The sequence below is a fragment of the Falco peregrinus genome, chromosome 16 (assembly GCF_023634155.1).
Source record: "Falco peregrinus isolate bFalPer1 chromosome 16, bFalPer1.pri, whole genome shotgun sequence".
NCBI classification, from domain to species: Eukaryota; Metazoa; Chordata; class Aves; order Falconiformes; family Falconidae; genus Falco; species Falco peregrinus.
The window spans coordinates 1,690,794-1,710,234 of NC_073736.1; the positions used below are offsets into that span (position 1 = coordinate 1,690,794).

A 19,441-nucleotide genomic window follows, 5' to 3' on the forward strand; every position below is an offset into this window, starting at 1 on the left:
TGTTTCTTCTCAAATTAGCCAGTATTTAACGCTGAAGTCAGAAACTTTAGCTTCTCCAAAACTTAAGCGTTAGATTTTGTTGGAAATTAATTTTGGGGTGAATTGCATGATATAATGGCTGGAAACAAAGGATCTGTCTGCACAGTGTCCACGCAGAAAGGACAAGCCTTCCCTGTTAAACTGGAATTTCTTAGGGTATCTCTACAGGTTCTTGTTCTGGGCAACTAAATGTTCACAGGAGGAAAGACCCATTTCAGGATGGTGTGTTAAAAACAACAAAAGAAACAACGCACAGATAAATATTTGTAAAAGCTGTTTTACCCTTTGGTTTTTGAATTCTCCAAGGCTTCAGAGTTTCAGACGGACCACTGGCTCCCAAGTTATTTTTTGCCACAACCCTAAAGTAGTAGTCCCGGCCTGGGATCAGTTTGGTGAATGTGAACTTGTTAGTGTAGATCAGGTCACCCACCACATGCCACAAGCCCTTCTGTGATTCACGTTTCAGGACTGTGTAGTAGAGATCACTTTCCCATTTCTCAGATGGTGATGGCTCCCAGGTTACTGTCACTGTATTTGGCACATTCTCTTGCAATTGAATAGGCCCAGGAGACTGTGGGGTATCTGTCAGATGAAGGCAAATATGTAGGGAAATGTAGGGAAAGTGGCACAGTACAGAACCCTAAAAACTTTGAGTCCATTCTGTCTGGGGGCTGAGTAAACATCCTGGTCATTAGAAGGAATAAAATTTGATTCCTCCTCCAGTCCCAAAAACTCATTTGCTATTAACTGACCTTCTGCTGCATTACACCTGCGTTGCTGGGCTGCCTTCCCATGAAGGGAGGCGATGAGGGCTGGTACAGCTGAACTTTTACACCTCTTGGAGAGGCAGCATATACAATTGTTGTAGCTATGACTAAATGTCCTACAGCCTGCTGCTGGCTAACCTTAGACTGTTACAAAGAGCATGAACTACTCCTCTGCAGTTTGCACTATCCATCTGTGCAACCTCGCCTTTTTAAGCAGAGTCACTCTGGAAGCTGAGTGCAATTCTAATTAGTAGACTGCTCTGTCCTGCAGACATGGCCAAGTGATATCACAAAACGGACAGAGTGAACCTCCAGGAAAATTGTGCTCTAGTTCTCCCTGTGCCTGCACGGCCTAACTGCATCAGAGCTCGCTGCGCTCAACTCAGCTCATCGCCTACTGCCTATCCGCAGTAAATCTGTGCGTGTATATGGTAGTGAGCGAGTTACCTGTAACTCGAACTTGGAAGCTGAACGTTTCTCTTTTCCCTAAGCCATTCTGGAGCTCAACAGTGTAGATGCCACTGTCAGTGAACTCAGCTGCTCCAATCAGCAGCTGGGTGGTACCATCCTTGGTGTTTATTGTAGCCCGGTTTGGAAGAGGAAGCCCATCCTTTAACCAGGTCACCACTGGATCTGGTGATGCCTGTAAAGAACAACACAAGTTATAAGCCCGCATGTTTTGCCTCCAGATTGTGTCTTCACATCTTCAGTTTCATTACCTGAATGAATTCCATCCCAAATGTATACCTACATGACACAGTAAAGTAATATTTAGAAATACAGATCCAAGATGGATCTAAACGCCATAGATAAAGGGCTGCTCTGAAGTTTCTTTGTAACTTTTCTCTTTCTCTGTGTCTTTTAAGAATGTTATTGTAGTAAGGTGTTCAGGTTAACTATGACAAACAAGGTGTGCTAGATCAAGAACAACAGATGACATCAGTAGTTAGTATTTTCTACTTTTTAAAAGATGTGCTGGTTTTGGAAAGAAAACACATCCTCAAAGTCTTTATTTCCATTGTGCCATCTTTGGTCTCTATTCTCCATGAGATTAGGAGAAAGGCCAGCAAAGGCACACCCTTTGCCTTCATCAACATTTTCCTGATACCCCAGACCTCACCTATGTTGTTCCAAGCTTGTCAAAGAACACAGGATTTCTGCCAGTGCATGCCTGTTTCTCAAGTCCTACTGCTTAGTAGGACAAACAGTCAAGATGTTGCTAGAAATGCTGCCACGAGGCCTGAGGGAATCAGAGGGAAACTGATGGATTTTTAAACTCTAAGTATATCAATATTTTCTGGTACTAATCTGTCATGGTTGATGAATAGCATTGTGCCTTGTTTGCAGAGGCTAATGAATGACCACAATCTCATAAAAACACTAATGTCAAGAGTGACAGCTGAATTCTCATTCATGTTTTTCTCATGCAGAAAGTATACCCAGCACAGGCAGGTTAAAGGATTTGCCCATTGTCTTGTAAACAAAATTTCATGCCAAGAAAACAGTAGCTCAGTTTTCATGCCTGCTATTGAATACAACATAGAAACAGATGGGGAATTTCAAAACACATTTGAATACTTACTTCAAAGGGAATATCCACTCGGATGGTATTTCCTGCTTTTATAACCAGGGAGCTTTTCACCTTGTCATCTATTAGTATCCTGGGAGAAACTGGAAAAGACAGTAATTACAATAAAAAGTTGTACATTATTACAGAGTCACTGGCTGACAAATTCATACGCGTGTTTGCTACCCCTAATGCCTTTCCAACAGCAGGTCTGCAGGCTGTTGATAAACTCATAGTGCTACTGTGGAAAAGATGCTCCTCGATTCAGTACCAGAGTTTACACCTTTCACACTTCTTTACTATTTGTCACTATGAGTAAACAACGGGAAATGATGAAAAACCACATTCACAACAACGTTTGTATACATGTGATGTCTCAGTCGCAGAGAAACTGTCTCTGACACACTTTACCCCATCATATGGATGATTTTGTATAAATGACATCTGGGGACAAGGAGATTGCAACGGACGCTTACAAAATATACATGCAATACAGAGTACAGAACATCCTCAAGAAACTAGCCTGAGTTTATTAAAAATAAGCTTCTTTAGTATTTAAAATATTTTTTCTTTAATCTCTCTTTTCATCAATATTATATACTACTGTACTTAGCATTTTTCTAAAAATGCCAAAGTCAATAGTGCTAAGTTGTATCTAGCACGTCCAGTTTCAAACTGAAAAAACTGCTTCCCAGATGGACCCACATTTATCTATTTACTGAGCAGTTACAAAAGGAGTCTGCAAGCATAGGCCAAAAGTAGACATTTTCACTTGTGATCCAAGTTAAGGAAGATGAATCCCTCACACAATTATCTCTTACTCCTGCATTTCTGCAATATTCCCAAACAGCAGGGGAAAAAACAGAGCTACAGACTGTAAAGATGAAAAAGTGAAAAAGGTAAAAACTTTCAAACTAGAAAATTAAAAAGGAAAATAAAGGTTACAAAAAACAGCATAACAATTGCGATTTAATAGAATGAAATAAAATGCTGGGTTCCACAAGACTGTATTAAAAATTGACTGAAACCTCTATTTTTCCCTTAATAGAGCACAAAGCATGTGCGGTTTCTGTTTGGTGATTGTGACTGTGGTATAGCTCCGCACAGGGGGCGAAACATAAATCCCAGGCAAAAACAGAGGTTTAGGGGTTCTTTTATCATAATGAGTCTTTAACATGAGCTGAACACTGTGCATTATACATTTATTGTTAGTTAAATCTTCAGAATTTCCTCATGACGTGACTTAATAAGACCCATACTCTACAGGAGTAATGTAGTACTTGTCCTTCTGCTGCAGTCTGGGACTTGAAAGCAGCTCTTCACAGCGTCCTGCAGACCTTGCTTGCATCCCATTACCTATAGAATGAGCTCGTTCACTCTGAGAGCAGCCCGCTCTGACTTACCTACAGCGGGAGCAGCTTCAATGCAAGCTTCAACCTCTGTGGCTTCTCCTGAGCCACTGTCATTGATGGCTCTCACACGCAGAAAGTAAATCTCCTTGGCTTGGAGGCCTTTAACTGTGTAAGTGGCCACCTCTATGGGGAGAGTATTGCATTTGGTCCAGCTGAGGTTGTTAGAAGACCGCATCTCCACCTCATAGCCTTTCACATCCATCCCATCCTTTGCTTCAGGTCTCTTCCATGTCAAGGTGACACTAGTGCTGTTGCTGCTGCTCACTTTAAGGTCTTGCACTGGACCTGGAGGTTCTGGAAACAGGAATTTTATTTACATTTTTATATTTTTTAAACTTTTACAATTTTTCTAGGATTTCTGTCCCCTCTTTTGAGTCACTTCAAGAATGTTGGGGCATCTCAGGAAGTGCACTGGATATCCACCCTGCTGTCTTGACTCCACCTTGTTCCAGTTCTTCAAAGCTGGATCCAGATGCCCACTCCTGCCAGCTATGCAGTACAACCTATGACACTCCTGAAACGGTCTGCAACCCATCCTGAATACTTCTCCACACTGTATGTAACCCCCACGCAGGAGTCTGCCATATCCAACTTAGACATCACACAGGAAATCCTTCCATTGCTTCCTCATGCCGATAGCAGATTCTCAGCCATGAAACATTCCCCAATTCTTTGATCTTTGTTTTCACATACTTTTTCACAAAGCATTTAAAAACATACATTGTCAGTCTACATTCAGCTTTATGTATCCCCAAGCCAGAAGGATGGGGGGCAGTGCACTTACTCGTGGAATCCCGCGCAAAGACAGGCTGTGACGGTTCACTGGCATCTCCTATGCCAGCAGCATTGACAGCTGCCACACGAAATTCATACTGCAGACCTTTCTTGAGACTGGTCATTTTCAGCTTCTTGTCTGCAGAAAGAAAAGGAGTGTGTTGGCGCAGGTGTTCCTCAAGCAAGAAAGGGGAAGACACCAATGCTGTACTTTACTCCCTGTAGAACTGTGGATTGAATAATTCTCTGGAGTCATGTAAAAATGCTGTCACTGATTACCCTGCCCTTCCCCACCCAAGAGCATGTGTACTTCTGGGACATGATCATTATATTCCCTTTCAAATCAAACAGCACTTAAAAGCTATTAAAAGTTAGAGAAAGCATAATACTGCTTTCCCTCATGGAATGATCCTGAACTCTTCTACACCAGATAAGAAGTCCTAGCTTGCACCTGATAGATAATGTTAGCTATAGTCAAAATGCATCTTGGAGCTCATACATTTCACTTGGGTTTCTTTATATACCTTCCACTTAAAAATTTCCATCTGATGAGTTCCTAGTGCAAGAACTGAGGACAGTAGTTCTGCATGTGAAGACTTTAGTTCCAGAAATTGGAGACCTCAGTTTATCTGTAGAGGAGCTACATCCCAGGATGCAGCAGTGAGCATCTCTGCACACTTCTCCAGCCATATGCTTGCACACAATCTAGAAAAGATCATAATCCTCCTCTCAGGCATTCAGTTGTATATAAACTCAAGACCTGGCTTTGCTACGGCATAGCTGTGGAACCTTAGCTGTGAGGAAACATATACACTACAGCTGTGGAAGGTAAGAAGGTAAAACTTCAGATCGGGGTAACATGGTTGCGACAGGGACAGCAAGCATCTCAAGAATTCATGAAGAAAAACACTGATGTGAAAAGGTGTAAGATCCTAAGCAGCTCCTGAACCCAGCTGACCTTTTTGTCTTTTTCAAGTCTTCCAGTGTGTTCCGGGATTTAAGCTACCTACCTGCTATAGGCACGTTGTTGACTGGCAGCCAGGTCACGGTACCCTTCTTACGCTTTTGAATTATATATCCCACGATTTGGGAACTGCCAGTTTTACGAGGTGCTTTCCAGGATATTGTGATGGTGTCTTTGCTGGCACTGACAATCTCAGGGGGATCTGGGGCACCAGGTGAAGCTAGAGAGAGATTAGTGTTTCATTATTAGCAGGTATATTTTTATTGCAAGATAAGAATGCCTTCTGTGTCACTTACTCTTCCAGTTTCCCCAAGGTATTCATATGGATGTGTTTTGAAACCGTTTGACTGAGACCTAAAGCTGTGTATCTTATTCCCCACACAAACAGGATCCATGATGGACCTCTGTTCCTGAATTTCATTTTCATGAATGACCTGCTGTCACCATGACTGACGATTCCACTGTCAGCCTACCGAGTGAAGTATGTCATTCTTACACAGTAGAACAAGTCAGCATTATTCTTGCTTTTCATGACAGAAAGTGGAAACAAAATGGATTTTCTTAGCCCTCTGCTAAAGCAAAGTACAGAGATTCTCATAACCATGAGGAGGAGAATGTAGAAAGAAGATAATTGGAAATAGAATAGAGCATCGCTTTCTCTCTAGTACTACATTCATGCCCACGGCAAAACTGTTCTAGTATTTAAACTCATTAAGGGACAAAAAATAGAATTAGTAGTTTGGGAATCAGGGGAATGAAGCGGTCATGCTGAAAAATGTTGCACATATGGAGACACTCCTTTACCTATGGAGTCAAGAAAAGGCCTCACATGTTCCCCTTCCAGCCAAAAATTTCCTTTGATCTTTATGCATATTACATTTCCCCCATGAAACTTGCTTTCCAATTCAGAATGGAGCATAAATGAGAACATAACACCATCTCACTCAGCACCACCAGAGCCTGCAATAAACTTCTAGTCTTGATATGCAATCTCCATGGATTTGTGTGAAGAATTCACAGCCATGATTCAAGTTAGATCTGTAGCAACATCTACAATGCAGTGAGTCTGATATCAGCTTTGATAATGAATTTCCCAGATAGTGTTGAACACTATTATGGAAAGTATTTACTTACCTTTACTGACAGCCTTCACTTCATCTGATTCCAGTGCATCACTAGTTCCCTCGGCATTTACAGCTCTCACCCTGAAGTAGTAGCTCATGTCTTGTTCCACTTTGTTCGTGGTGAACGTAGTACAGCTCCTGGGCACTTCTCCCAACGTCACCCAGTCGTTCTTGCCTACCTGCTGACTCTCAACAATGTAGCTTTGTACTGGTTTGCCTCCATCATCCTTTGGGGGCTTCCACTGAATGGTGATGTCATTTGCAGAGCTTTCTACAACTTTGATGGGTCCTGCAGGTGGCTGTGGCTTGTCTGAAAAGATGAAAAGAGAGACTATGAGTTGGCTCCAGAGCCAGACGTGCCCCTGGGTTTGGAGCAAACACTGTCTCTTGCTCACCAGCTGGGAGACTCCGATTCTGATGGAATACACGCATAATTGCAGAATGAGGGATGGGTGCTTGAATTGTCTCTTAAATACTTCCACTAACTTTTGATAAGGAGGGGTGGTGAGGGGAAGGTAGGCCCTTGCTCCATGAGCTAATTGTCCTCATAAGCACGGCACCAATTCAGCTTGCTTATAAAGGAAGAACACCATTTCTGGTCTTCCAAAAGAGTACCGGCATTTATGGCAGGGCTGAACTTGGCCTTGATAACCTAATGTTAATAAATTTCCCTGTTGCTCATAGTTCCAGCTCCCACAGTCACCCAACATTCAAAACTCAGCTGCTGAGGCTGTGTAAAACCAAACTAGATTTGTCCCACCTCATATTAAAGGGCAAGAAACATGTCAGCAATCTTTGCTTGACCCTAATTTAGTGGAAAATTACATAGTCTTGTTCATCTTGGAATAGGCAATAGCTCTAAATAAGGTTGTCGCCAATATTAACGGGTTGCCTGCCTAAGCTTTACAATGAAAGCCACAGTGGATGTTGTGGGGCTCTTACCTATTACCACAAGCTTTAAGTTAATCTCCAGGACTCCGCTGTCATTCTTCAGCCTGACTTTGTAATCCCCACAGTCCTTTCTCTCACTGCTGGAGATGGACAGCATGGTAAAGGTCTCTGTTTTATCAACACGAATCCTGGTGTCATCTGCTAGCTCCATTCTGTCCTTCAGCCACGTTGTTCTGACTGGTAGCCGACCTTCAAAAGGGATCTTGATCTTTACTTGCTGCCCTGCCTTGGCCACAGTAGGAACGCTTGTTAAGTTTTTGAGGAGAACTTTGTCAACCTGTGGAGGATCTAAGCAGGTGATACAAGATCATTAAAAACTGCAGTTCAAAGAGGATAAGGCTCACCTTGGAGGGAAAGGCTTCCCCTCATGATGCTGCCACTAATGCTTAGAAGCTCAGAACATTTGGACCTTCACCTTTAGTTGCGTGCTCGGTGCTTCACATACATATGTGTACTTTGCAACAGGATAATTATTGCAAAGCATTTGTGGTATCACACTGCCCTTTTCAATGGAGCAACTTTCTCATAGGCAATACGCTAAACACAAGAATGAAGAATCTGGGCTGACAAAGTGTTATATGCACCCCAAACAACCCCTCTGGGTTAATAACAGAAGCTATTCAGGAAGGCAACCTAGTTAAATTTGTAAATACAAAATGCACCAACCTGTACAAAACCTATCTCCCATTTACATGGTAATTCTTTATAATAAAGCTGCCACAATAACCAGCTGGAGGTCTCTGAGAAAACGTATTAGGTTTAGAGCACATCAAGGCTAGCGTACTGCATTGGTAGTTTGAATAGACTCACCTTCAACAAAAACTGAAGCTTCAGTTTTTATATCCCCACCTTCAAACCTGTATTTCCCGGCATGAATATCTTCCACTTTATTAATAATTAGTTTGTGGACTAGACCTTTCTTTTCAAAAAAGATTCCATCCATGTTTTTTAACTACAAGGTAAAGCACAGAGACCATTCTTTAAAAAAGGGCAATCCAAACTTAAACAGACAAAAATTCAAAATGTAATTGAAAAGACTTATGAATGATACACATTTAATTACAGTAATATTCTGGGATTACTCATCTGGCAACATCGCATATAAGCATTATCAACATACTTCCCACAAAGACTTGATTCAAACACCATTAAAATGAATTTTAGTAAAATCTCCAAGCTCTTTCTTTCTATTCTTAATGACAAAAACTTTGGCCCACGCTCCAGTACGACACCTCAGAACTCCTACAGTATCATCCAGGTCCCACAACTGGAATTACTGTTTAGTGCTGTTTTGGAAGATTGAATACGATGTCTGTTTGACCTTAAGCACTAATTTGAAAAAGCACTCTGTGTTATGCCTGCTGGAAGGAAGGATCCTTTGAAGATTTTTCCCTTGCCTTTTGCATGTTTCTTACATTCACCAAGGAAAAGGATTGTGTTGCAAGGGAGAGACCCACACCATCTCCACACAAGAAAAAGAATAGAAAGCACAAAGACTTCTGTTGTCATCAAGAAGGGAAATGTCTTGCAGCAGGAAGAGGAGAAATCTTGGTAGGTTTGTATCAAGAGTTTTGTTATCAAAAGGCTCCCACAGAATCCTTCCAGGGCCATACTCAGACTACAGTAAGACTGGCAGAGGGAAGGACACTTTGACATGACGCTTAAGAGGTAGAGCCAGCGAGCAGAGCATTGCTAACCAAAGAAAACAGCAGCTAGAGAACACCCACCTTTAATCCATCTTTAAACCAGGTTCCTGTCACTTCATCTTTACTGACAGTGCAAGACAGCTCGGCTGGTTCCCCTTTCAGGACTCTGACATCAAATAACTGTTTGTTGATAAAACAGCGTGGTGCTGAACATTCAGAAAAGAAAATGTTGAAAAGATGCTAACTCTGTGTTATACTGACCGGGAGAAATGTATAGATGAAAATGCATGTGCACATGAGAAGAAAAGAAAGCTTTTTAAAAAAACATACTGTGGTCATGGCAGGCTTTTGTACAAGACTGTGGGCCAGCTGGCATTAACTTATTGCACTGAAGGCACATGCCAGCTGGCCTGCATACCATATAGTCCTGACATCAATCTAATGGGCAATGGATTCATCACGAATCACATTATCCATCTACAGATTTGCTATGTTAAATCTGCGCTAATTGTCTTGGCTCCCTCTGCAGCCAGTGGAAAGAAGCAGGGTACTTTGGGATATGGATATACTATTACACCGTTCTCCTCTGCACTGACCAGATCCAGGGCTGCCCAACCACTTCCCCCCAAACAGCCCCCGGTCACACTATTCTCTACCCCCCATATTCCTCTTTCCCGTCCCAAGTTCTTCTCCATTAACAAGCTCATCCCCTCTCTAATAAACACCCCATCTCCCTCCCCAATTTTGTTGATTTTACTTCCTTATTTATACTGATGTTTTGTTTGTCTTGATAATTTCTAACTTGTCAGAATTCCATTAGGCAAATATTCCCCTTCAGTTATACATTTGAAGTTTCTCATTTCTACAGTTTTCAAAGTATTGTCTCGCTAGTCTTGCCACTGGTCTAAGTCAAACAGCTGCATACACATTACTCTCCTTTTACTATATGCAACACCTTATTATTTCTGATGTTACAAGAGAAAAGAGCTCTTTACATTAGGCTCAATGTGCATATTAATCCAATATAAGCAGGCACAGATTTATTCCCAGAACTTGGAAATACACAGATCTTTGCACTAGATGTTAGAACAAACAAAGTGAAACAATAAGTTTCAAATTGGAACAATATAAAAGAAACATGGCCATATTCCTTGAAACTATATGGGAACTAATATGTTTGTGAACTGAAGTCTGTTCCATGTGGATATGAATCATACACTTGAATGAACAGGTGATACCTGCTCTAGATAATTTAAATAAAGACCATTTAGACCTTTTACGGCAGTTTGATCTGAGCAAATTGAGTAAGACTACACAGCAAATCATTTGTAAAATTAGGAATAGACCATGATATAACCAAATTTCTACATATAGCTACATTCGTCTAAACCATAACATTCAATTTCTCTCCAGGATTAGGAATGTGAGTATCAAAATGCAAAGACCACCAATACAGAAGCCATCAGTTAAACACGTACCTTTCAGATCATCTAGACAGTAATGTCTTCTTTTTTCCATACTTTCCGTACTCAAGAAATCATTGGCTTTAATATCAAGGCTGGGTTCCTGTTCTCTCAGATTTACTGAAGGAGGTCCACCATAAAGATCTGACATCTGGCCATAATCCACTGAACCTTGACCAAAACCACCTGAATTCCTCCCATCAGCAGATCTGTTACGGGATTTACTCCCTGTCCCTCCAAAGGCAGAATTTTTGCCATAAAGGGAGTCTACCTGGCCTAAATCTCTGTCCTGACCCTTGGCATCAACTTGACCTGAATGCGAACCTCTGTCATCAGATGAACCTTTGTTCCCTGATCCTCTGAAATCACTGGCAGTGCCCTTTCCAGGTTCACCTCCCATAGAAGATTTGCCAGGATGTGAACCGTGCCTATATTCACCACCTCGTCCAACAGCATCTTCTTTACCACGGACTGAATGTAACCCCCTTTCATCACCTCCCAGCCTCCCACCACCACCCATGCCAGCCCTGGCCCCAGCAGACCCAGTGTCCTTGCCGTAGGGAGACCCAGCACCCCGTATTGCAGACCCTGCAACACCACCACCTTCTGAGGAAAAGCTGTCTCCTCCTGATCCACCCATATATCCCTGACCTCTACTCAGCATACTATCCTTGCCACGATAAGATCCCACTGATTCTTCACCTCCAAACGGAACACGAGCAGCTCCTCCCACAGTCCCAGTTGGGAGACCATCCTTGCCGTAGAAAGAACCAACAGCCCTTGCACCAGATACACCAGCACCAGCCTCATGCCCACCTGGGAGACCATCCTTTCCATATGGAGATCCAAAACCACCAAAATCAAATGCACCAGTACCAAATCCGGTTCCCATTCGACCTGGAAGACCATCTTTTCCATAAGAAGAAACAAATTCACCTGCACCAGCTAAGCCAGCACCACCATAACTCCCAGCTGGGAAACCACCCTTTCCATAAGGAGAACCAACTGCCCCTGCGTGAGCTACACCAAAGCCTCCACCAGCTGGGACACCATCCTTTCCATAGGGAGAACCAACTCCCCCTGCACCAGCTGCACCAACACCTGCACCAGCTGGGAGACCATCCTTCCCATAGGGAGACCCAACTCCCCCTGCACCAGCTGCACCAATACCTGCACCAGCTGGGAGACCATCCTTTCCATATGGATACCCAATACCCGCTGCACCAGCTACACCAGCACCTGCACCAGCTGGGATACCATCCTTTCCATATGGATACACAACTCCCCCTGCACCAGCTACACCAGCACCTGCTGGAAGACCATCCTTTCCATAGGGAGACGCAAATGCCCCTGCACTACCTACATCAGCACCAGCTGGAAGACCATCCTTGCCATAGGGATACCCAACTCCCATTGCACCAGCACCTGCACCAACACCTGCACCAGCTGGGAGACCACCCTTCCCATAGGGAGAACCAACACCAGCACCTGCACCAGCTGGGAGACCATCCTTTCCGTAGGGAGACCCAACTCCCCCTGCACCAGCACCTGCACCAACACCAGCACCAGCTGTAAATCCATCCATTCCATACGGAGATCCAACTCCCCCTGCACCAGCTGCACCAGCACCTGCACCAGCTGGGAGACCATCCTTTCCATATAGTGACCCAACTCCCGCTGCACCAGCTACACCAACACCTGCACCAACTGGGAGGCCATCCTTTCCATAGGGAGACCCAACTCCCCCTGCTCCAACACCTGCTCCAGCTGGAAGACCATCCTTTCCATAGGGAGACCCAGCTCCCCCTACACCAGCACCGCCAACACCAGCACCTGCTGGAAGACCATCCTTTCCACAGGGAGACCCAACTCCCCCTGCGCCAACACCTGCTCCAGCTGGGAGACCATCCTTTCCATATGGTGACCCAAGACCCGCTGCACCAGCTACACCAGCACCTGCACCAGCTGGGAGACCATCCTTTCCATAGGGAGAACCAACTCCCTCTACACCAGCACCGGCAACACCAGCACCGGCTGGAAGACCATCCTTTCCACAGGGAGACCCCACTCCCCCTGCTCCAAAACCTGCACCAGCTGGGAGACCATCCTTTCCATAGAGAGAACCAACTCCCCCTACACCAGCACCGCCAACACCAGCACCTGCTGGAAGACCATCCTTTCCATAGGGAGAACCAACTCCCCCTGCACCAACACCTACTCCAGCTGGGAGACCATCCTTTCCATAGGGAGAACCAACTCCCCCTGCACCAGCTACACCAATACCTGCACCAGCTGGGAGACCATCCTTTCCATATGGTGACCCAACACCCCCTGCACCAGCTGCACCAACACCTGCACCAGCTGGGAGACCATCCTTTCCATAGGGAGACGCAAATCCCCCTGCACCACCTACATCAGCACCAGCTGGAAGACCATCCTTGCCATAGGGATACCCAACTCCCATTGCACCAGCACCTGCACCAACACCTGCACCAGCTGGGAGACCACCCTTCCCATAGGGAGAACCAACACCAGCACCTGCACCAGCTGGGAGACCATCCTTTCCGTAGGGAGACCCAACTCCCCCTGCACCAGCACCTGCACCAACACCAGCACCAGCTGTAAATCCATCCTTTCCATATGGAGATCCAACTCCCCCTGCACCAGCTGCACCAGCACCTGCACCAGCTGGGAGACCATCCTTCCCATAGGGAGACCCAACACCCCCTGCACCAGCTGCACCAATACCTGCACCAGCTGGGAGACCATCCTTTCCACACGGAGACGCAAATCCCCCTGCACCACCTACATCAGCACCAGCTGGGAGACCATCCTTTCCATATGGATACCCAATACCCGCTGCACCAGCTACACCAGCACCTGCACCAGCTGGGAGACCATCCTTTCCACAGGGAGAACCAACTCCCTCTACACCAGCACCGGCAACACCAGCACCGGCTGGAAGACCATCCTTTCCATAGAGAGAACCAACTCCCCCTACACCAGCACCGCCAACACCAGCACGTGCTGGAAGACCATCCTTTCCATACGGAGACCCCACTCCCCCTGCACCAGCACCTGCACCAGCTGGGAGACCATCCTTTCCATAGGGAGAACCAACTCCCTCTACACCAGCACCGGCAACACCAGCACCGGCTGGAAGACCATCCTTTCCACAGGGAGACCCCTCTCCCCCTGCTCCAAAACCTGCACCAGCTGGGAGACCATCCTTTCCATATGGATACCCAACTCCCATTGCACCAGCACCTGCACCAACACCTGCACCAGCTGGGAGACCACCCTTCCCATAGGGAGACCCAACTCCCCCTGCACCAGCACCTGCACCAACAGCAGCACCAGCTGTAAATCCATCCATTCCATACGGAGATCCAACTCCCCCTGCACCAGCTGCACCAGCACCTGCACCTGCTGGAAGACCATCCTTCCCATAGGGAGAACCAACTCCCGCTGCACCAGCTACACCAGCACCTGCTGGAAGACCATCCTTTCCATATGGTGACCCAACTCCCCCTGCACCGGCTACACCAATACCTGCACCAGCTGGGAGACCATCCTTTCCATATGGTGACCCAACTCCCGCTGCACCAGCTATACCAGTACCTGCACCAGCTGCGAGACCATCCTTTCCATAGGGAGACGCAAATGCCCCTGCACTACCTACATCAGCACCAGCTGGAAGACCATCCTTGCCATAGGGATACCCAACTCCCATTGCACCAGCACCTGCACCAACACCTGCACCAGCTGGGAGACCATCCTTTCCGTAGGGAGACCCAACTCCCCCTGCACCAGCACCTGCACCAACACCAGCACCAGCTGTAAATCCATCCATTCCATACGGAGATCCAACTCCCCCTGCACCAGCTGCACCAGCACCTGCACCAGCTGGGAGACCATCCTTTCCATATAGTGACCCAACTCCCGCTGCACCAGCTACACCAACACCTGCACCAACTGGGAGGCCATCCTTTCCATAGGGAGAACCAACTCCCCCTACACCAGCACCTGCTGGAAGACCATCCTTTCCATATGGATACCCAACTCCCCCTACACCAGCACCGCCAACACCTGCACCAGCTGGGAGACCATCCTTTCCATATGGTGACCCAACTCCCGCTGCACCAGCTACACCAATACCTGCACCAGCTGGGAGACCATCCTTTCCATAGGGAGACGCAAATCCCCCTGCACTACCTACAACAGCACCAGCTGGAAGATCATCCTTGCCATATGGATACCCAACTCCCATTGCACCAGCACCTGCACCAACACCTGCACCAGCTGGGAGACCACCCTTCCCATAGGGAGAACCAACACCAGCACCTGCACCAGCTGGGAGACCATCCTTGCCATAGGGAGACCCAACTCCCGCTGCACCACCAACACCTGCACCAGCTGGAAGACCATCCTTTCCATAGGGAGACGCAAATCCCCCTGCACTACCTACAACAGCACCAGCTGGAAGACCATCCTTGCCATAGGGATACCCAACTCCCATTGCACCAGCACCTGCACCAACACCTGCACCAGCTGGGAGACCACCCTTCCCATAGGGAGAACCAACACCAGCACCTGCACCAGCTGGGAGACCATCCTTGCCATAGGGAGACCCAACTCCCGCTGCACCACCAACACCTGCACCAGCTGGAAGACCATCCTTTCCATAGGGATACCCAACTCCCCCAGCACCAGTTATACCAGCACCACCAATGCCTGTGCCACCTGGGAGACCATCCTTTCCATAAGAAGTCCTATATATGTCTGCACCATCTACACCGGCACCAACAATGGCTTTGCCAGCTGGGAAACCATCCTTTCCATAGGGAGACCCAATTCCACGTGCATCAGCTACACCAGCATCACCAAGACGTGCTCCAAATGGATGACCATCTGGATCGTACAATGCCTCCATTTCTCCTGTGGTACTGCCACCTGCACCAGATATAGCCCTGTCTCCAGCTGGAAGACCGCCTGGGCCATATAGCAAGCCTGACCTTCCTGCCTGACCTAAATGACCGCTAGCATTAAGTGTCGGGCCATCCTTGCCATAGGGAGTCCCTGTTTGTCCTCTGTTCATGCTTGCACCATTCATATCGGCTGCAGTTGGCAGACCATCCTTGCCATAGGAGGTCCTCATTCCTCCTGCAGTCTCAGTATCTGCAACATTTTTTCTAGCTCCAGTCCCCAGACTAGTCCGACTGAACCGATCACCTTTACCATCTCCTCCTCCAGCTGAATCATGATCGAGTCTGCCTAACACAGAACTTCCATCAGTAGCACCTAATCTCCCAACACTCCCAAAGCCAGCTTTGTAACTAGCATCACCTAATCTACCATCCTTGTCACGCTGAGAGCCCACACCTCTATCACCCATGCCAATGTTAACAGCACCCAGCGTACCATCATCTCTGCCACCCACAGAATGCCGTTCACCCACTTCTCCTAATTCATCACCAGTGTCTGCTCTGTCTGTCACAGAATCCTTGCCATGGAAAGGCCTTAGCCCACTTTTGCCTCCTAAGCCTTTTAATCCAAAGACACTACCATCACTTGCCACTGAGTCTCCATCTAGGCCTGCTCCAGAAAACTGCCCAAATCCCATCCTTCCATTTCCATGGGCTCCATGTAGCTCATCTTTTCCCAAAAATCTACGGTTTCTATCCATATCAATGGAATGGCCTTGACCATTTCTGTACAAGCCATCTTCTTCCGTGCCAGTGTCCATAAGATTATCTTCATCACCAACATATTCTCTGCGTCGAAGTTTCTTAGCCCTGTCTTTATCTGGTAATGTTTCTTTCAGCCACTCAGATTTCTCTCTTTCATCTCCTTCATGCTGTCTTCTCTTTCCTTTGGCATCTGTATTGAAGATGCATTGTTTGATTGTAGGAGATATAATTTACAGGAAAAGAGAGGGGGAAAAAAGAACAATTAATGGGTCATGTACTGCACCAACAGCCAAATAAAATGTGTTAGCATTTGTTATAATTTCATTCTAGGACACAGAAACATAATATATTTATATACATTTCAATTCAGTTCAAACCTTGACTTTTTCAGTGTCACATTCAGATGTAATTTTACATTTCTTAGTTAAAGAGACAATTATTTTTAGTGGAAACATGCTTGTTAAAAAAACCATATAAACAAAACAAAAAAAGCAGAAAACCAAGGCAAATTTCCAGCATTACAGGTCTAATTTAGAGGGGCTTAGATTGTTTCTGGGACTCATTAGTTCCTTCTGCCTTCTCCCTCCAGCCCTGGAGGAGTTACAAAATCTCTCATGCGCAGAGTAGCTGTAAATAAGCCAATAGGATTTGTCAGGACTAATAAAAAGGAAAAAAAATCTCTCATTTGAAGAGGCCAGGGTCTAACCAGACCTTCATTTTTCCAAATATAATTTAGGAACTAGAGGCTTAGTAATTCATTTCTCAGCATAGAATCAGCTCAATAAGCAATCGGGCAGTGAGAGGAATATTGTTTTGTTAACAGACCTCAAGCCAACACCATGAGAATAATGCAGTGTCACTTACACTCTACAACAAGCCAGGCATTTGAGGAGCAGAGTCCGGTGTCGAGCGTGTACATGCCATTGTCAGAGGGCACAACGTTTTTGATAATCAGCTGGTGGGTCAGACCGTCAGGTGTTACGGAGATCTGGTGCTTCTCACTTGCTTCGAGGAGGTGGGTTTTGTGTAGCCACACAGCGTCGTAGCAGGGTGTGCGTAGGTTACATTCAAAGACAGCATCTTGTTCCTCAGGACAGCGCACATCACTGAGTGGCCGCTCAAATCTCACAGGGATGGCTGCAATGGAAAAATCAAAAGCTGTAGAAGGGAAACAGAGAGCTATTTCTGTCCTCCAAGAAGAAGTTGTTGCAGCTGAAGGAAGACAGACAGACAGGAACTTGCCATGTCTGCAAGCACTGGTTTAAGCAGAAAAAGGAAAAAGTGAGATCTGCTCCTGTGCCCAGTTCTACAGGACAGAAAAGCAGAAAAATAGATTTTTGTTATCTTCTGAGATATTTATATCAGCACATCGCAGTGATGTGTGGTCATTTGTAGTCATTAATGTATTTCAGCAGCATGATACTTGTATCAAGATGGTAGTTATTATTCTGAGCTTACAAAAGGAAACTATAGCATGGGTAAGTTAAGGAATTTTCTCACTGTCATCCAGAAGTCAGAACAAAAGTGGTACTTGAACCCAGTACTTCCGACCACAAATGCAACACCCATATCACATAATCATCCTCCCTCTTTTTCTTGTGTCATATAAGCAGCCCTTACTTGGCAACACAAAAACATCTTCTGTAATTATCAGGCTTTACTGCTGAGCTTTGCATATGCTCCTATATACAATTTTCCAGCCAAAAATAATTCCTTGTTACAGTTGCACATCACATGCATCTAACTCGATTCCTTACATTCAGCATCCAGTTCAGTTGAGAAAACAGGTACGTCCTCCACTCTGACTTGGTACATGCCTGCATCTTCTGGCTGTACATCGTTGACAATGAAATTATACCTTTTTCCAATTCTCCTCAGGCAGTACTTTCTGTATTCATCCTCCGTTCCATATCTGACCCTCTCACCATCCTAGGAAGAGAAAGAATACGCTCTTAAAGGCAGTGCACAACTAGTGCATGTCATTCCAAGCAAATGAGGCCAAATTTGTATTATGATCACCTTGATATAAACAATTAACAACAGAGAAGCCTACACTCTATTACTACTCACAGGGCTCATTGCTTATGTAACGCACAGAACTGGGCAAAACAATAGCACTTTGCTAGCTCAGATAAGGGTTTGAAACTTAAATAATACACAGTTATTGTAACTTGGAGGACAAAGTACTTTCTTTGCTTAGATTTAGCATCCTCATAGATGGATGCCATAAAGCAGGTGAGTTCACCACTTTACAGACAGGAAAACACTTGGGTTATGTTCTCCATCCTGTGGCTGCATCGACTTCATGTCATGCATTTGATTCAGAAGTTCATAGAGTTCATCTGACCTCCTCTTTAATGAATTCCAATTTCCCCTGTATTAAAGCCACTAACCACAGTTTGAAATGTATCTTCCAGAAAACCATCCACAGCACTGATCACCTGGGGATCACACCAGGATAACTACAGAACTAGATGGGATGTTTTACTTCCTTGAGATCTTCTTTCACAAAAGTGAATTGTAGTGGAATAACACACTCGAGAAGGTGAATAAAATCAGTCTGTTTTTCTTATATGAGCCTGAAAGACACTGTTAGAATTTCCTCTTACTGGAAGAGCTCTTGAAGCCAAAAGGATGTCAGTAACTGACTGTTTCCCCTCTACATGGATCTACAAATCCCAAGAGATATTCACCACCAAAGACCTCCTGGATACCCACACCAACACTTCTCCCCAGCCAATCTAGGTTTCTGCAGTGGACAGACAACTTTAAGAAGCTTATTTGCTCTCAGACACTGCCCAGCAGATCAAGCATTTTATGCAAGAAGACTTCAGTGGCTGCTGTAAGCTGGCCAACTCATCTCACCCCCTCACCTTCAGCAGATAAACTTTGCTATTACTATTTTTCAGGTCCATCTCCAGAGTGAACATAGCTTTTCCCTCCTTGTTGACCTTGATGTGTCCAAAGTTTTTGATACTGTGTATTAGCTGCAAAGAAAGATACAAGAGCCTATTAAATAAGGCTATCATGACAGAAGTTCTTAA

The 19,441-nt window shown here is 45.4% G+C and overlaps 1 protein-coding gene across 1 annotated transcript in view; it reads right to left on the reverse strand.

The window, feature by feature from the left end:
• IGFN1 (immunoglobulin like and fibronectin type III domain containing 1) overlaps positions 1–19,441 on the reverse strand; it is a 63,034-nt gene that overhangs the window by 2,443 nt on the left and 41,150 nt on the right. The window contains exons 12-26 of the mRNA XM_055819672.1: positions 19,271–19,384; positions 18,155–18,326; positions 17,262–17,534; positions 13,648–16,587; positions 10,723–13,587; positions 9,326–9,450; positions 8,409–8,550; positions 7,590–7,886; positions 6,658–6,957; positions 5,570–5,743; positions 4,570–4,698; positions 3,777–4,079; positions 2,389–2,477; positions 1,254–1,449; positions 322–621 (exon numbers count right to left, since the gene is read on the reverse strand). Coding sequence (XP_055675647.1) covers positions 322–621; positions 1,254–1,449; positions 2,389–2,477; positions 3,777–4,079; positions 4,570–4,698; positions 5,570–5,743; positions 6,658–6,957; positions 7,590–7,886; positions 8,409–8,550; positions 9,326–9,450; positions 10,723–13,587; positions 13,648–16,587; positions 17,262–17,534; positions 18,155–18,326; positions 19,271–19,384 — 8,419 coding nt within the window. The remainder of the gene's footprint in view (positions 1–321; positions 622–1,253; positions 1,450–2,388; positions 2,478–3,776; positions 4,080–4,569; positions 4,699–5,569; positions 5,744–6,657; positions 6,958–7,589; positions 7,887–8,408; positions 8,551–9,325; positions 9,451–10,722; positions 13,588–13,647; positions 16,588–17,261; positions 17,535–18,154; positions 18,327–19,270; positions 19,385–19,441) is intronic.